Consider the following 17,743-nt stretch of genomic DNA (forward strand, 5'->3'; position numbering starts at 1 on the left):
TTATTTAATATATATATTTATTATATATATTTATTATATATATTTATTATATATATTTATTATATATATTTATTATATATATTATATATATTTATTATATTATGGATATAGATAGATAGATAGATAATTTATTTGTGTGCATATTATAGTGTGTATACATTACATTGATGCGAGATAGGGTCCTGTGCTTGTTCTCTTCTGTTGTCATCTAAATAGAAAAATAATTTTTCCCCTTTTTCGTTAGTTTTATTGAAGTGTTTTATCCAGTAAAATGATGCCCAAAGGAAACCCGAGGGATCCCATTAAAGTCAATGGGGTCTTTCGCCATTAAAAAGGGATCTAACACTGCAGCTATTTTCATTGTTCTTTTGTTGTCATCTTTGGAGCTCAAAATATTTAGATAACAAGTAGTTTTCTGTAAATTGTAACACAAAATTATTTTCAAAATGGAGTGTCCCTTTAACACCATGGTTAACAGGATAGATGAGTACGTTTTTTTTCCTTCCTTGTTTTCCCCCTATATAATGTGATCTGTTGCATGAGTAATGTCTTATGTGTGTATCTGGCCTGTAATGTACCATCTAAAGGCCTTTCCATCTTTTTCCTTATAGGAACCCACTATGGGCTCTCTGAGCAGTAGACTGTTAGGCCAGGACGCCTCATACAATCCTGTTGGCTCTTGTGAATGCAGGAAGCGAAAAAGAAGCTTGGAGTGTCAGTGTGACAGAGAGACAGACGATGAGCTCGAAAACCTACTCAATACCCCACGCAGGTATGTCGGGTGTATTCAGCACGTTACCCATTACAGTCAAGAGTAAGGGAGTAGAGGGGTTAAACTTTTGACAACTTTGGTACCTTTTTAAAGCTACGTTTTCAAAACAGTGTGTCTCCAGCTGTTGCAAAACTACAATTCCCAGAATGCCCGGACAGCCAAAGGCTGTCCGGGCATTCTGGGAGTTAAGTTTTGCAACAGCTGGAGACACACTGTTTTAAAGCATGCTGCTAGTAAAAGAAATTTCTGATTTGGCTTCTTTGACACTGCCGTTGTGCTCCGTTTTTTTGGCTTCAAATACCGTTAGCGGGACAGATCACAACTGGGCAACAAGGGGTCCCAATGGATCCCATTGACTATAATGGGATCCGTTGGGACTCCTTGTTGCCCGTTGTGATCCGTCCCGCTAACGGCGTTTGAGGGCAAAAAAAAAACGGAGCACAACGGCACAATGGGGTCTGTAGGGCACCGTTGTTTATAGCGGGAGAAAAAGACGGACATGCACAAATTTTTCTCCCGCAATTCTCCCCTCATTTTTTAACGGCCGCTGTACTGCTGGGACATAACGGCAGTGTGAAAGAAGCCTTAGCCCGCTCTATGCAGCGGAGAGCATCGCATATCTTCTCTTAATCCTCTACACGATTGTGGTGTCACAGAGATAGGCCAAAAGTTTTGTTTCATTATTTATTTATTTTTTTTCAGACCCCCTCAGATCAATGAAACGAGCGACATTCAGCCTGGTCTGCTTCTAATATGACAGATGGTGACTGTAATATAGAGCTGATGCCTGCAGCATCCGAGATCAGTCTGATCTAGCTGTTTAACCCCTTAAGGACCACGGTTGTAAGTGTACGTCCTGGTGCAGAGGTACTTAGCGCACCAGGACGTACATTTACATCCTGTGTATGACCGCGAGCATCGGAGCGGTGTTAGCGTCATACACTGCAGGTCCCAGCTGCAATCAGCAGCTGGGGACCCGCTGGTAATGGCAGACATCAGCAATCGTGCAGATGTCCGCCATCAACCCCTCAGATGCCATGATCAATACAAATCACGGCATCTGCGGCAATGCGCATGTTAAAATAGATGAATGGATCGCCCGCCGCAGGGATCCGATCATCTGTAATGGCGGCCAAAGGTCCCCCACCTGCCTCCGACCGTATCCTCGGGTCTTCTGCTCTGGTCTGAGAGCGAGCAGACCAGAGCAAAAGATCACCGAGAAGACTGATCAGTGCTATGTCCTATGCACAGCACTGAACAGTATTATTAACTGATTGCTATTGATAGTCTCCTATGGGGACATAAAAAGTGTTTAAAAAAAAAAAAATCCCCTCCACCAATAAAAATGAAAATTGTCCCTTTTTCCCCACTTTACCCCCAAAAAGCGTAAATGTTTTATAAACATATTTGGTATCGCCGTGTGCGTAAATGTCTGAACTTTCAAAATATAATGTTAATGATCCTGTGCGGTGAACGGCGTAAACGTAAAAAAAAAGTCCAAAAATGCTGCTATTTTTGTTACATTTTATTCAAAAAAAAATTAATAGAGTGATCTAAAAGTTTTATATATGCAAATGTGGTATTGATAAAAAGTACAGATGACAGCGCAAAATATGAGCCCTCATACTGCCCTATATACGGATAAATGAAAGTTATAGGTGGTCAAAATAGGACAATTTTATATTACTGATTTTGTACAAAAAGTTTGACACTTTTTTTTTTTTTAAGCGGTATAATAATATTAAAGTATCTAGCCATGGGTATCATTTTAATCTTATTGACCCACAGAATAAAGAACACATGTCATTTTTTCCATAAAGTGTACAGTGTGAAAACGAAACCCTCTAAAATGTGCAAAATTGTGGTTTTCATTTAAATTTCCTCCTTTAAAAAAATATTTTTTTGGGTTCGCCATACATTTTTTGGTAAAATGAGGTTTCATTACAAAGTAAAATTGATCATGCAAAAAACAAGCCCTTATCAAATGGGCTTGGTCCTTAAGGGGTTAGCCAGCTATTGACAACTTTATCCCCTTTTTTCAAAACAGGGCCCAACTTTCCCCGGTGATACTCTTCTCAGCAGTGACGGCCCGCTTAGCCATCACCGAATGTAAGTCCTGCCTCTTTCGATGGTTGGCTGAGAGGGCCATCACTGCTAAGATGAGAATATTTTAGAAGGTGAGCGTCGGGGGGGGGGGGGATTACCAGGGAAAGCCAGGCCCCGTCCTGTGGATATGATTTATATAGCTGGATTAACCCCTTTAACTCCTCCGATACCATAAGCAGTAGTGACTGCATACAAACATATTGTACAAGCTATCAAATGCATGATCAAGTTCTCTAGTTAGAAGATTAAAAAACAACTCCTTCCCCAATGTTAGAAGTATCATTCTTTGGTTTAAATATAATAAAAAGCTATCAGGAGTCATATGGTGGTGGGGAAATTTATTGTTGGTCTTACACAGTTTTTTTTTTTTTTTTAGTAGTTGCAGATTTTTGCACAGTGGGTAAAAAGTCGCACAATTTTGCACAGTCGCATTTAGACTCATTCAAGAAAACAACTTGAATGTGTGGCACGGTCAATGCTCATTCAAACGGCTGTTGTGCTTCGGTAAAGGGAGCAACATCGGCCAGTCCATCAGAAGGGGGGGGGGGGGGGGGGAGTTTAGCAGGAAAATAAAAGTCAATGTCCTATTTTTTCCCTTTGGTAAAATACTGGATCCCTGACAACACCATTCAAGTCAATGGGATCTGTTAGGACCTAGCGCTGTCAGTTGTGCTCCGTGGCGTTCTGAGTCTTTGACACAAGAAAAAAAACCAAAAACCAACAGATCCTGAATGGGACAGAGCAGTATAAGGTCAGATTTATCAAATGCTACTTTTTAAAAATTGTTGCAAGTTTTTGCACAAACACCTCCAAAATAAATCTGGCGCATGTTTACATTAGCACCACACAAAATAAAGGTGGACAACAATTGTTTACCTACACCCGCAATGATAAATTCCACCCCGTATGTGCCTTAAAACTGTACCAATTAAATCTACAGCTTGCCCCCACAGAACAATGAACCCTTGCACATCTCCGCAGATGGAAACACAAAAATGTATGGGTGTCTGACTATGGCAAGGTTCCACTTGTTACCTTTTAGGGCAACTACATCCATGTGGTCTAAAATGGCAGACAATCCCCAACCCCAAGTGCAGTTGTGCACCTACGCTGGGGTGGAGGTCCTGCATTTGTGGACCACAATATAGGTTCACTACTGTGGTGGATGTATACAGTGACATTAACTAACCCTCAAAACTGATGTAAAATTGAGACATTAGCCAGTATATCCTTATATGAAGGACACACCTGAGCCTGCACACCAATGCCAAGGTTTCTCAAATAGTACGGGACCTAACACTAGCCTACCTGTGCATGACCAGCAAAACCAGGAACCAAATTACAGCAGCATGAAGTCCGACTTGTAGACTGCTCTCAGGTTAACTCCAGTGTGACTGAGCACACATACAATGGGAGGGGGGAGACAAGCTACAAGCCCCACCTTGGTTGGCTAATATAGTGCCGGACTCACAGGTGAAGCCTTAATGCCTTTTAGGGCAGAATGAACTGATCTGCATTATTGTTTGGCATGCTGATGAAATTCTGGTTTCTGTGTCTCTGATATTGTAGGAAAAAGCTGAAAAGTACTTCCAAGTATATATACCAGACCCTCTTCCTCAATGGGGAGAACAGTGACATAAAGATTTGTGCACTTGGTAAAGAATGGAACCTCCACAAAATCTACCTCTGTCAGGTAAGTCATATGTTTACTATGAAAGGTGGCCCTGAAATATGCTTTAGTGCAGTGGTCTTCAACCTGAGGACCTCCAGATGTTGGAAAACTACAACTCCCAGCATGCCCGGACAGCCAACGGCTGTCCGGGCATGCTGGGAGTTGTAGTTTTGCAACATCTGGAGGTCCGCAGGTTGAAGACCACTGCTTCAGTGAATAAACACAGACAAACACAAGAAACACCATACATCGCTAAATCAGTATATATCCTGTAATGTCATTTATATAGGGTTTTCAAAATAAAGGGGTTATCCAGGATTAGAAAAAGCTGCTAATTTGTTCCAGAAACAGTGTCACTCTTGTCCCCAGTTTGTCTGATTTTTCAGCTCAGCTCCAATAAAGTTGAATGAAGCTGAATTGTAATACCACAAACAACCTGCAGGGCAAGAGTGGCAGTGTTTTTAGAAGAAAGTAGCTATAGTTTTCTAATCCTGGATATCCCCTTTAACAAGACTATAGATCTATCTTCCAGAGCATGATTGTTAGTTTTGTAAAAAGCCTAAAGAAATACGATTATAGGCTATATTTACTGATTTAGGGAAATATTTTATTTTTCTTTCTTTTTTTTTTTTCAAAGTATATCTTTATTAACTTTTCATATAACCATACAAAGTTTGTTTCTTGTATTCTGCATTCATTTATAGTGTTGAGCGATAGGGGCCATATTCGAATTTGCGATATATCACGAATGTATTAACAAATATTCGTGCTATGGTCGTGAAATTCCCTTTTTTTTTTTTTTCATGTGAAAATTCGTAATGAAATTTGCATAGTGCACATGCGCGATTATATCTTTTACCTAAAAGAAGGGAGGGATCAGTGTCCTCTGGAAGTGCCAATATTTGCAAATATTTGTATATTCGCATATATGAAATATTCACGCTCCACACCGTAAATAATATTGGAGCCTTCTTTGGACCAAAAGCTGGAAGCAGGGAGGGATGATGACTTGGTTGTGATGTGTGCTGTGAAGAAAAAGAAAAAAATATTCATTATTACGAATATATATCCCTATATTGTAAATGTTCTTGAAATCGCGAAGTGCCGATATTCGCGGTAAAAATTTGCATTTTGAATATTTGCGCTCAACACTATTCATTTCTATGCAGATGATTAGTTATGGGTAGTGTTTTTTTTTATTTTTTTATTTTTTCTGTTCTATTTAAATAAAATAAAAATATCCATATTACTCCATATGTTTGTTCATTGTGATTAGACATGAAATGGCCGCTGTCGCTTCAGACACCTTCCCTGCGTTTGATAGACTGTGATCTGTAACCTATTTGTAACACTCTTCATTTACTAAAAATGTCTCCTTAGACTGGGTTCACACTGTGCATTGCGTCACAGGTATCTGCCTACATCCCACCAAGATAAGGATTCTGATGTATGTTGTGGCGTACTGCACCAGACCCCATTTATTTCAACGTCATGAACATAGTCATCTAGGGGGAAATGAATCAAAACCTGTGCACGGGAAAAGTTGCCCATAGCAACCAATCAGATTGCTTCTTTCATTTTGCAAAGGCTTTGTTTAAAATGAAAGAAGCAATCTGGTTGCTATGGGCAACTGGGCAACATTTCCTCTGCACAGGTTTTGATAAATCTCCCCCCTAGTGACTACATTTGGGCCTATTATTGTTGGTATACAGCAAATTAACTGGACACACAAGCCTGGTCTGCTGCACTATATATATTTCTGGTAAATTAACCTATATCAGCGGGAATTGCCCCGAATGTGTTCAGAGTCAATGGGGCTGCTGCAGTATACCACAATATAAATAGTGTAGTAAATTTGAGTAGCCGTATTAGTCCAGTGATGCAAATCATAAAATGTTGCAGTATCTTGTAATACCTTTTTTTTATTGGACTAACAGCATTTTGTAGAGACAAGCTTTCGGGATTCTTCCCTTTATCAAGTCCAAAGCAAATCTCTTTGCTTTGGATTTGATAAAGGGAGGAATCCCGAAAGCTTGTCTCTACAAAATGCTGTTAGTCCAATAAAAAAAAGGTATTACAAGATACTGCAACATTTTATGATTTGCATCTACAATATAAATTAAAAAAAAAAAATAAATAAATAAATATATAAATATATATATATATATATATATATATATATAATAAATGGGGAAATTTATCATTGGCTTTACACCACTTTAATGTTCTAAAAGTCCTGCGCAATTGCATTTTTGCGCAATTTTTTCTGCAATTTTTGGTAGAAAATCTTTCAAAGTTGTCTGTTTGGTGCACCTTACACCACTTTTTGCAGTGGAGCTGTATTTAATTATATATGTATATATTTTTTTTTCTTTGGCGCAAACATACACCACCTAAAAAGGATATGTAGGAAAGTGTCCTACCTAGACAGCCAGGGGATGCTAAACTACAACTACTCCCATCATGGGGCAGAGTCTGTCCCATGATGGGAGTAGTTGTAGTACAGCAGCGTTGAGGGGTGGCACTTGCACATCCCCTGGCTGCCGGACTCTTTTGGAACTTCTAGGACTACTACTCCCATCATGGATATACTCCGTCCATGATGGGAGTTTTATAGTCCAGGGGCTGAGGAGCAGATTGCGGCAGATCATTCTCCTGAGACCCACTGCGATCCGCGTGCCGCTCCACTGCGCTCCCTGCCGGCTCCCATACGCTGTCTTAATTCGTAATCCCCACTGCCGGGAGACGGGGGCTCTGATAGGTGAATAGCTATTCAGGAATCAAAGCTCCCGTCTCTCGGCGGCAGGGATTATGAATTGTGACAGCTGTATACAATATTCCCCGCCTGGAGCCTGCGGGAGCACATTGGAGCCACATGTGCCGCCCGCATGTTAACTTAATAAATGCGGATCACAGGAAGTCTCATGAGAATGATCTTCTGCGATCTGCCCCTCAGCCCCTGGGCTACTACTCCCATCATGGACAGAGTCTGTACATGATGGGAGTAGTAATCCTAATAGTCCCAAAAGAGTCCGGGAGCCGGGGGATGTGCAAGTGCCATCCCTCAACGCTGCGGTACTACAACTACTCCCATCATGGGACATACTCTGTCCCCTGATGGAGGTAGTAGTCCAAGGGCAGAGGGACAGATCGAAAGAGGGTCTCACTCCTGAGACCCCCTGCGACCTTTACTGCTCGGCTCCCTAGTGATGATGTCATTAGGGGGTGGAGCTACACAGTCCACGCCTGGCTCTGTTCTCATTATGCATTTTACATAATGGGAAAAGAGCCTTTCTGCCAGTGTGTTCCCAAACAGGGAGACTCCAGCTGTTGCTTAACTACAGCCCCATGATGGGAGTTGTAGTTTAGCAACAATTGGAGGCTTCCTCCTATTAATCCATTTTTAGTGTTTTTCTTTTCTTCTCATTTCAGATACGTGAATGCAGAGGACTACGTCGGATTCGGTGGATTGCGACGATGACCAGCGGTTTTTTTTTTTTTTTCAATAAAAGGGTTAACAAGTGCTGTGGGGGAGTATTTTAAAAAAAAATGTTTTTTTCAATGTGTCGTGTTTTTTATATAATTGAATTTTCAGGCTTAGTAGTGGAAGCAGTCTTGTAGACTGAATCCATTACTATGTCGGGTCTTAGTGTTAGTTTGGTCTGTGCAGTGATATCCTTTGGATAGGGGATAAGATGTCTAGGGGCGGAGTACCCTTTTAACCCTTTTATTGAAATAAAACGAAATGCTGGTCATCGTCGCAATTCACCGAATCTTACATAGTCCTCTGCATTCACGGATCTGAGAAGAAAAGGAAAAAAAAAAACGGTTAGTACATTTTTGGTGCTCTCCCCTGGGGAGTGCACACATACTGCAGTGTGTTCCTAAACAGGGAGCCTCCAATTGTTGATGTCTGACTACTGTATCCTGTATATACAGTAATCTATAAACAGCTGTATATACAGAATAGCGCATAAAGACTTAACCCAGAACTGCTCAGCATCGTGGGTTAACTCTTTACTTGCTGGGCTCCTGTATAGTATACATGGGTACTCTATGCACCCCTGTAATACTATTCAGCTGGCGGAGGTAAGTAGTGATGCTCTGCACCATGTATATGCTATAAATCACTCCTTACGTCCTTACACTCCATGGGCCGGGCGCTCTGCATCCCACCCATGGAGATGTACCCTGAAGGCAGTGATAAAATTGCCTCAGGTTACAAAATCGACTGTTTTCACACACCAGCAAAAACGCAAGAAAAACTGACAAAACGCAGGAAAAAGCTGTGACAGTTTTTCTAGCGTTTTTGCTGGTGGACAAAAGACCTCAATGGAATCCAAGCCTCAAAGCAGTACAACAAAATCCCTGTGTCCACTTTTCCTGTGAGGTGCAGCTCAGGTGTACAAATACAACTGTGTGGAGATTTAGAACTTTGCGCAAAATTTATCATGTGGCTTGCACAAGTATGGTACATTTGGTGCAATTAAACCAAATTTAGACCAACTGAAACAATCTACAAAAAAACATCTACCTACACCAACATTGATGAATGTCCCCCATTGTGTGTGTGTATTTGGGCATATATATTTATCTATCTATTTAGTGGGCTGGGGGTCTTTTGACAATTACTTAATCTGTACAAACCAACTCAGGAGTTGGTAAATTACCTATTATAGGCTTAGATAGTTGTATTTCTGTTCACCTGTACCCGCTCCTCTGTAAGACGTGTGTACAGCAGAAGTGGAGCTCTGGTGACCTCTGCTGGTTAGCCGGGTGCTAGAATAATAAGCAATGAAATCCCTTGGTTTCATGATGTGACTTTTATGTGTCTCAATTAACATTGTTCTTACATTTTTATTTGCAGTCTGGATACTTCTCCAGTATGTTCTGTGGTTCCTGGAAAGAATCCAGCATGAATGTGATAGAACTGGAGATACCTGACCACAACATTGACGCAGAAGGTAAGTTACTTTATAGCACTGACCTATTCTACCATGGTTTTATGCTGCAGGTGACAAGTTTGTGTTTGTGTGTGTGTGTGTGTTTTTATGTTTACCGTACTCTAATTAGAAAGTATAAGCTCTCTCCACTTAAACTTTTGTTGCTGGCCATACAGACCATTGCGAAAGGGTTTGTCTGACAAAAAAACAGGTGTTGTGTGTCCCAGTAGAGCTGTGCTATGAATAAGAAAAAAAAAGTTTACTGACTTGCCCAGAAAGGTAAGCAAGAATCTCTGTCCTCCCCTCCCCCCGTCCTAAATAACCCTTTCATCCCCCTATGGATCAACTTTAACCCCTTAAGGACTCAGGGTTTTTCCGTTTTTGCACTTTCGTTTTTTCCTCCTTACCTTTTAAAAATCATAACCCTTTCAATTTTCCACCTAAATTTTGCAGTGACATTAGTCATTTTACCCAAAAATGCACGGCGAAACGGAAAAAAGAATCATTGTGCGACAAAATCGAAGAAAAAATGCCATGTTGTAACTTTTGGGGGCTTCCGTTTCTACGCAGTGCATATTTTGGTAAAAATGACACCTTATCATTATTCTGTAGGTCCATACGGTTAAAATAATACCCTACTTATATAGGTTTGATTTTGTCGCACTTCTGGAAAAAATCATAACTACATGCAGGAAAATTTCTACCTTTAAAGATGTCATCTTCTGACCCCTATAACTTTAATTTTTCCACGTACAGGGCGGTATGAAGGCTCATTTTTTGCGCTGTGATCTGAAGTTTTTATCAGTGTGATTTTTGTTTTGATCGGACTTTTTGATCACTTTTTATTCATTTTCTAATGGTATAAAAAGTGACCAAAAATGCGCTTTTTTTGACTTTGGAATTTTTTTGCGCGTACGCCATTGACTGTGCGGTTTAATTAATTAAATATTTTTATAGTTCGGACATTTACGCACGCGGCGATACCACATATGTTTATTTATTTATTTATTTTTTACACGGTTTTATTTTTTTTATGGGAAAAGGGGGGTGATTCAAACTTTTATTAGGGAAGGGGTTAAATGACCTTTATTAACACTTTTTTTTTCATTTTTTTTTTGCAGTGTTATAGGTCCCATAGGGACCTATAACACTGCACACACTGATCTTTTACACAGATCACAGGCGTGTATTAACACGCCTGTGATCAGTGTTATCGGCGCTTGACTGCTCCTGCCTGGATCTCGGGCACGGAGCAGTCATTCGCCGATCGGACACCGAGGAGGCAGGTAAGGGCCCTCCCGGTGTCCTGTCAGCTGTTCGGGATGCCGCGATTTCACCGCGGCGGTCCCGAACAGCCCGACTGAGCAGCCGGGTCACTTTCACTTTAGAAGGGGCGCTTCTAAAGGGTTAATACCACACATCGCCGCGATCGGCGATGTGTGGTATTAGCTGCGGGTCCCGGCCGTTGATGAGCGCCGGGACCGACGCGATGTGATGCGGGATCGTGGCGCGATCCCGCTTCATATCGCGGGAGCTGGCGCAGGGCATAAATATACGACCTGCGTCGTTAAGGGGTTAAAAAGGACATGACCATTTTAAATGTACTGCTAATAAAGGTGCTCACTCTGGATAATAAGCTGCTAAAGCCACAACTTGCTTATGAGAGACCAGGATTGGGTCTCATTCTGCCATCTAGCATGAAGTTGGAACTACATATTATTGCAGCTCTCCCTTCAGCCTGTGTGAAGAGCAGGGGATGGCATTGAGTTAGGGAGAGGAGGGTGGTCTATGATTTTCCTACTTCCTATACGGCTATAGGTTCAAAGAGGTTAAAATTCGTTAATGTCTCGACACCTAATTTCTTGGCCGGAAAGTTAATAAATTAATGAATTTTGAAACCTAGAGTTGCTGGTTCCGTTCCCGCTCAGGCAATCGGGAACTAAGGCCAAGCACCTCTGCAATTGGTTGAGCAAGCGCTGTGCAACAGGACTGACTGCGACAATGGCGGTGGTGGGAGCAAGAAAGGTAAGTATGTTTTGTTTATTTTTTTGTTTTGTTTCCTCCAGGCTGAACACATTAAATAATTTACCACCAATTATCTTCATAAATTAATTGAATCTGCTGGGCCATAGGGAGTCATGACCCGCAGCCCTGTTCACTCTTTTAAAAGCAGTGGCGAATTATGAAAACGTCTAAAATTATTGGCCAAACTGCAGTTTGCGTAAAAATTTGCAACTTGGGTATGCCAAAATACTGGCGTACAAGAATAAAATGTTCCTCTCTCTGTATATTAACTCCATGTCCATTTTTTTTTAAATATGTTTGCTGTCAATGAGTGAGATTACACATAAAACTATTGATACATCGTGAATACTGATAGTTGTAGCATACATGCAGCCGCTGATATGGCAATGACATGCAATTTTTAAGAATAATGTTCAGCAGGTAGACGTGAGGGGGGATTGGGGGGCATAAGGAGTACCCCTTTAACCCCTTAAGGACCAGGCCATTTTACACCTTAGGACCAGAGCGTTTTCTGCACATCTGACCACTGTCACTTTAAACATTAATAACTCTGGAATGCTTTTAGTTATCAATCTGATTCCGAGATTGATTTTTCGTGACATATTCTACTTTAACATAGTAGTAAAATTTTGTGGTAACTTGCATCCTTTCTTGGTTAAAAATCCCAAAATTTTATGAAAAATTAGAAAATTTAGCATTTTTCTAACTTTGAAGCTCTCTGCTTGTAAGGAAAATGGATATTCAAAATATTTTTTTTATTTTATTCACATTTCCAATATGTCTACTTTATGTTTGCATCATAAAATTGACGTGTTTTTACTTTTGGAAGACACCAGAGGGCTTCAAAGTTCAGCAGCACTTTTCCAATATTTCACAAAATTTTGAACCTCGCTTTTTTCAGAGACGAGTTCAGGTTTGAAGTGGATTTGAAGGGTCTTCCCATTAGAAATACCCCACAAATGACCCCATTATAAAAACTACACCCCCCAAAGTATTCAAAATGACAATCAGTAAGTGTTTTAACCCTTCAGGTGTTTTACAGGAATAGCAGCAAAGTGAAGGAGAAAATTCACAATCTTTATTTTTTACACTTGCATGTTCTTGTAAACCCAATTTTTGAATTTTTACAAGGGGTAAAAGGAGAAAATGTATACTTATATTTGTAGCCCAATTTCTCTCGAGTAAGCACATACCTCATATGTCTATGTAAAGTGTTCGGCGGGCGCAGTAGAGGGCTCAGAAGCGAAGGAGCGACAAGGGGATTTTGGAGAGTACGTTTTTCAGAAATGGTTTTTGGGGGGCATGTTGCATTTAGGAAGCCCCTATGGTGCCAGAACAGCAAAAATAACCCACTTGGCATACCATTTTGGAAACTAGACCCCTTGGGGAACATAACAAGGAATAAAGTGAGCCTTAATACCCCACAGGTGTTTCACGACTTTTGCATATGTAAAAAAAATAATTTTTTTTCCACTAAAATGTGTGTTTCCCCCCAAATTTCACATTTTTGCAAGGGTTAATAGCAGAAAATACCCCCCAAAATTTGTAACCCCATCTCTTCTGAGTATGGAGGTACCCCATAAGTGGACCTGAAGTGCACTACGGGCGAACTACAATGCTCAGAAGAGGAGGAGCACCATTGAGCTTTTGGAAAGAGAATTCGTTTGGAATGGTAGTCAGGGGCCATGTGCATTTACAAAGCCCCCCGTGGTGCCAGAACAGTGGACCCCCCCCCCACATGTGACCCCATTTTGGAACCTACACCCCTCACAGAATTTAATAAGTGGTGCAGTGAGCATTTACACCCCACTGGCGTTTGACAGATCTTTGGGACAGTGGGCTGTGCAAATGGAAAATTACATTTTTCATTTTCACGGATCACTGTTCCAAAAATCTGTCAGACACCTGTGGGGCGTAAATGCTCACTGCACCCCTTATTACATTACATTACATGAGGGGTGTAGTTTCCAAAATGGGGTCACATATGGGGGGGGGGTCCATTGTTCTGGTACCATGGGGGCTTTGTAAACACAAGTGGCCTTCAATTCCGGACAAATTTTCTCATCAAAATCCCAATGGCGCTCCTTCTCTTCTGAGCATTGTAGTGCACCCATAGAGCACTTTACATCCACATATGGGGTATGCTCTTACTCAGAAGAAATTGGGTTACAAATTTTGGGGGGCTTTTTTTTATTTTCCCTTGTGAAAATGAAAAATTTAGGGTGACACCAGCATTTTAGTGAAATTTTTTTTTTTTTTTCATTTTCCCATCCAACTTTAATGAAAATTTGTCAAACACCTGTGGGGTGTTCAGGCTCACTATACCTCTTGTTACGTTCCATGAGGGGTGTCGTTTCCAAAATGGGGTCACATGTCTGTATTTATTGTTTTGTGTTTATGTCAGAACCACTGTAAAATCAGCCACCCCTGTGCAAATCACCAATTTAGGCCTCAAATGTACGTGGTGCGCTCTCACTCCTGAGCGTTGTGCGTCCGCAGAGCATTTTACGCCCACATATGGGGTATCTCTGTACTCGGGAGAAATTGCGTTACAAGTTTTGGGGGTCTTTTTTTCCTTTTACCTCCCGTGAAAATAAAAAGTAAAAGTCAACACCAGCATGTTAGTGTAAAACATTTTTTTTTTTTTTACACTAACAGGCTGGTGTAGACCCCAACTTTTCTTTTTCATAAGGGGTAAAAGGAAAAAAAGCCCCCAAAATTAGTAACGCAATTTCTCCCGAGTACGGAGATACCCCATATGTGGCACTAAACTGTTTCCTTGAAATACGACGGGGCTCCGAAGTGAGAGAGCGCCATGCGCATTTGAGGACTAAATTAGGGATTGCACAGGGGTGGACATAGGGGTATTCTACGCCAGTGATTCCCAAACAGGGTGCCTCCAGCTGTTGCTAATCTGCCAGCATGCCTGGACAGTCAGTTGTTTTGCAACAGCTGGAGGCTCTGTTTTGGAAACACTGCCGTACAATACGTTTTTTAATTTTTATCAAGGGGACAGTGTAAGGGGGTGTATATGTTGTGTTTTACTCTTTATTATGTGTAAGTGTAGTGTAGTGTTTTTAGGGTACATTCACACTGGTGGGTTTACAGTGAATTTACCGCTAGGAGTTTGCGATGCGGTGAAAAATTTGCCACAGCCCAAACTTGAAGCAGAAAACTTACTGTAAACCCGCCAGTGTGAATGTACCCTGTACGTTCACATGGGGGGGCAAACCTCCAGCTGTTTCAAAACTACAACTCCCAGCATGTACTGACAAACCGTGCATGCTGGGAGTTGTTCTTTTGCAACAGCTGGAGGCACACTGGTTGGAAAACCTTCAGTTAGGTTCTGTTACCTAACTCAGTATTTTCCAACCAGTGTGCCTCCAGCTGTTGCAAAACTTCAATTCCCAGCATGTACTGATCGCCGAAAGGCATGCTGGGAGATATAGTTATGCAACAGCTGGAGGGATCGCAACTACAACTCCCAGCATGCAGAGACAGCTGTTTGCTGTTTAGGCTTGCTGGGAGTTGCAGTTTTGCAACATCTGTAGAGCTATAGTTTAGAGACCACTGCATAGTGGTCTCCAAACTGTGGACCTCCAGATGTTGCAAAACTACAACTCCCAGCATGCCCAGACAGCAAACTGCTGTGTGGGCATGCTAGGAGTTGTAGTTTTGCAAGATCTAGAGTTCTACAGTATAGAGATCACTGTGCAGTGGTCTAAAATGTCAGCCCTCCAGCTGTTGCAAAACTACAAATCCCAGCATGCCTAAACAGCTTTCTGGGCATGCTGGGAGTTGTAGTTTTGCAACATCTGGAGGGCTACAGTTTAGAGACCAATATAGTGGTCTCAGACTGTAGCCCTCCAGATGTTGCTAAGCAACTTACCGGCTTCCGTAGGATCCAGGGAGCTGAGTCGCAGTCCTCTTCTTCCGCCAATCGTCGCCCGCTGCCGCCGCTGATCGTCGCCGCTGCCGTCGCCGATGGGTAAGTGGATCTTCGGCACCGGTCCCTGTTGGTTTCCCCGTCCTGCCCCGCCTATTGTGGGAGGGCAGGACGGGGAAACCAAAAGTAAACCCCTCCGCCCCCGATCTGCTATTGGTGGTCGCGTCTAGACCACTAATAGCAGAGATAGGAGGGGTGGCAACCCTGCCACCTCACTCCTATCGCTACAGGGGGATCGTGGGTGTCTAGGACACCCGCGATCCCCCTTCTATTCCGGGTCACCATAGACCCGTATGACCCGGAATCGGCGCAAATCGAAAGTGTGAATTCACTTGCGATTTGCGCCGATCGCCGACATGGGGGGGGGGGGGTCTAATGACCCCCCTGGGCATTTGCGCGGGGTGCCTGCTGATATCAGCAGTCACCCCGGCGCGATCCCCGCCCGTTGCGCGGCGGGGACCGAAATTCCCACGGGCATACAGGTACGCCCTTGGTCCTTAAGTACCAGGGAGCAAAGGCGTACCTGTACGCCCTTGGTCCTTAAGGGGTTAAAGGGCTTTTAAAACATGATTGAGGATTGATGCCAAGGCAGAATCTATCCCAGAAGGGGAGTAACTCATGAGATTCTGGCTTGACAAATAAATGATCCAATGGGCGGCGCTTTAGAGCAACTTCTTTCCCTTCTGGAGAGGAGATTCTTTGCAAAATACAAAAGTAGCCCATCTACACACAGTTTTTGTTCTCCTCTTCCCCCATATGAGTAGATGACTGATACAAAGATAGTAACCGCGAAAGTGTGTGTTCGGAGTCCAGCGCAGCTATACGAACATGGGTGAATTACGTTTTTCTATCGAGGCAAGTGTGTTACTGTTAGTTCAGGTAGGTTGGCTTACAGATGTGTAGTGCCATGGCCTATAAGGGTGTATATTATACCTGTGTTTACTTTTGGGTACCCCAGATTTGGTTACTTAAAGGGGTTATCCACCATAAGGTGATTTTAGTACGTACCTGGCAGACAGTAATGGACATGCTTAGATAGGATCTGCGCTTGTCTTGGGGCTAAATGTCTATGCTGTGAGATTACCATAACACTGTGGCTATTTTTTTGTGAACTTGTATTTCCTGTTTGACTTTTCTTTTTTTGACTACAAATCCCACAATTCTATTTTCCTCCTTCTCACACATCAGCCACCCCACCCATTGAAACATAAATGAGCTGCAGACCTGTGGTTTTCAATCAGGGTGCCTACAGCTGTTGCATTAGTTGCAGATTGATCCCTCCACCCACTGAAGCAGACAGGCTCCCTGTCATCAGCTGACTAGTGAGTCAGGTCTCGCCCGGATTGCAAGCCGGGAAAAACAGTCCTTTTGTATGCTGTTAAAAATAAATATTGGGGTTAAAATCACATAAGAATTGTGAGAAAACCGTCACACACAGGTACAGACACTATATTATGAACTACACTAACTTTACAGCCCCTGTAGCATAGTCAGATAAAATACATTCCTGGAATACCCCTTTAATTCTTATATCCCCAATCATTTGTGCAGAAGCGATTGTATACATACTTACCCTTGTTGTATATTGCTATACGCATGTAACTATAATATACTTGATTTTCATTGTTGCTGGTCTAGTTTGCAGATACATGTTCTCTATTAACCCCTTCCCGCAGAATGTCATATATAAACGCTGAGTTGTGCAGTGCGTTCGCGCATCCCGGCGTTTATAAATGACATTCAGTTAACCAGGCGATGCGCAGCATCGCACGGGTTAACTGGCAGAAGTCCCGCTGTTTCCCCCCCTCCCCCCTGTGAATGTACAGGGTACATTCACATGGGCGAAGCTTTTACAGTGGGTTTCTCGCATCTTGAGATGCAGCAAATTTTGCGCCGGGAAACTCGCTGTAATCCCCTGCCCATGTGACTGTACCCTAAAAACACTACACTACACTAACACAAAATAAAATAAAAAGTTAAAAACACTACATATACACATACCCCTACACAGCCCCCCTCCCCCAATAAGAACGTCCGGTACACCACTGTTTCCAAAGCAGAGCCTCCAGCTGTTGAAAAACAACAACTCCCAGTATTGCTGGACAGCCGTTGACTGTCCACGCATGCTGGGAGTTTTGCAACAGCTGGAGGCACCCTGTTTGGGAATCACTGGCGTAGAATACCCCTATGTCCACCCCTATGCAAATCCCTAATTTAGGCCTCAAATGCGCACGGCCCTCTCACTTTGGAGCCCTGTCGTATTTCAAGGCAACAGTTTA

At 42.3% G+C, this 17,743-nt stretch overlaps 1 protein-coding gene across 2 annotated transcripts in view; it reads left to right on the forward strand.

The window, feature by feature from the left end:
• The window catches only part of GMCL1 (germ cell-less 1, spermatogenesis associated), a 124,478-nt gene that overhangs the window by 45,010 nt on the left and 61,725 nt on the right, over nucleotides 1-17,743 (forward strand). For both annotated transcript variants that reach the window (XM_056571437.1, XM_056571438.1), the window contains exons 2-4: nucleotides 612-772; nucleotides 4,448-4,571; nucleotides 9,418-9,514. In XM_056571437.1, coding sequence (XP_056427412.1) covers nucleotides 621-772; nucleotides 4,448-4,571; nucleotides 9,418-9,514 — 373 coding nt within the window. In that variant the 5' untranslated portion in view covers nucleotides 612-620. The remainder of the gene's footprint in view (nucleotides 1-611; nucleotides 773-4,447; nucleotides 4,572-9,417; nucleotides 9,515-17,743) is intronic.

Source organism: Hyla sarda, chromosome 4, assembly GCF_029499605.1.
Source record: "Hyla sarda isolate aHylSar1 chromosome 4, aHylSar1.hap1, whole genome shotgun sequence".
Classification (NCBI taxonomy): domain Eukaryota; kingdom Metazoa; phylum Chordata; class Amphibia; order Anura; family Hylidae; genus Hyla; species Hyla sarda.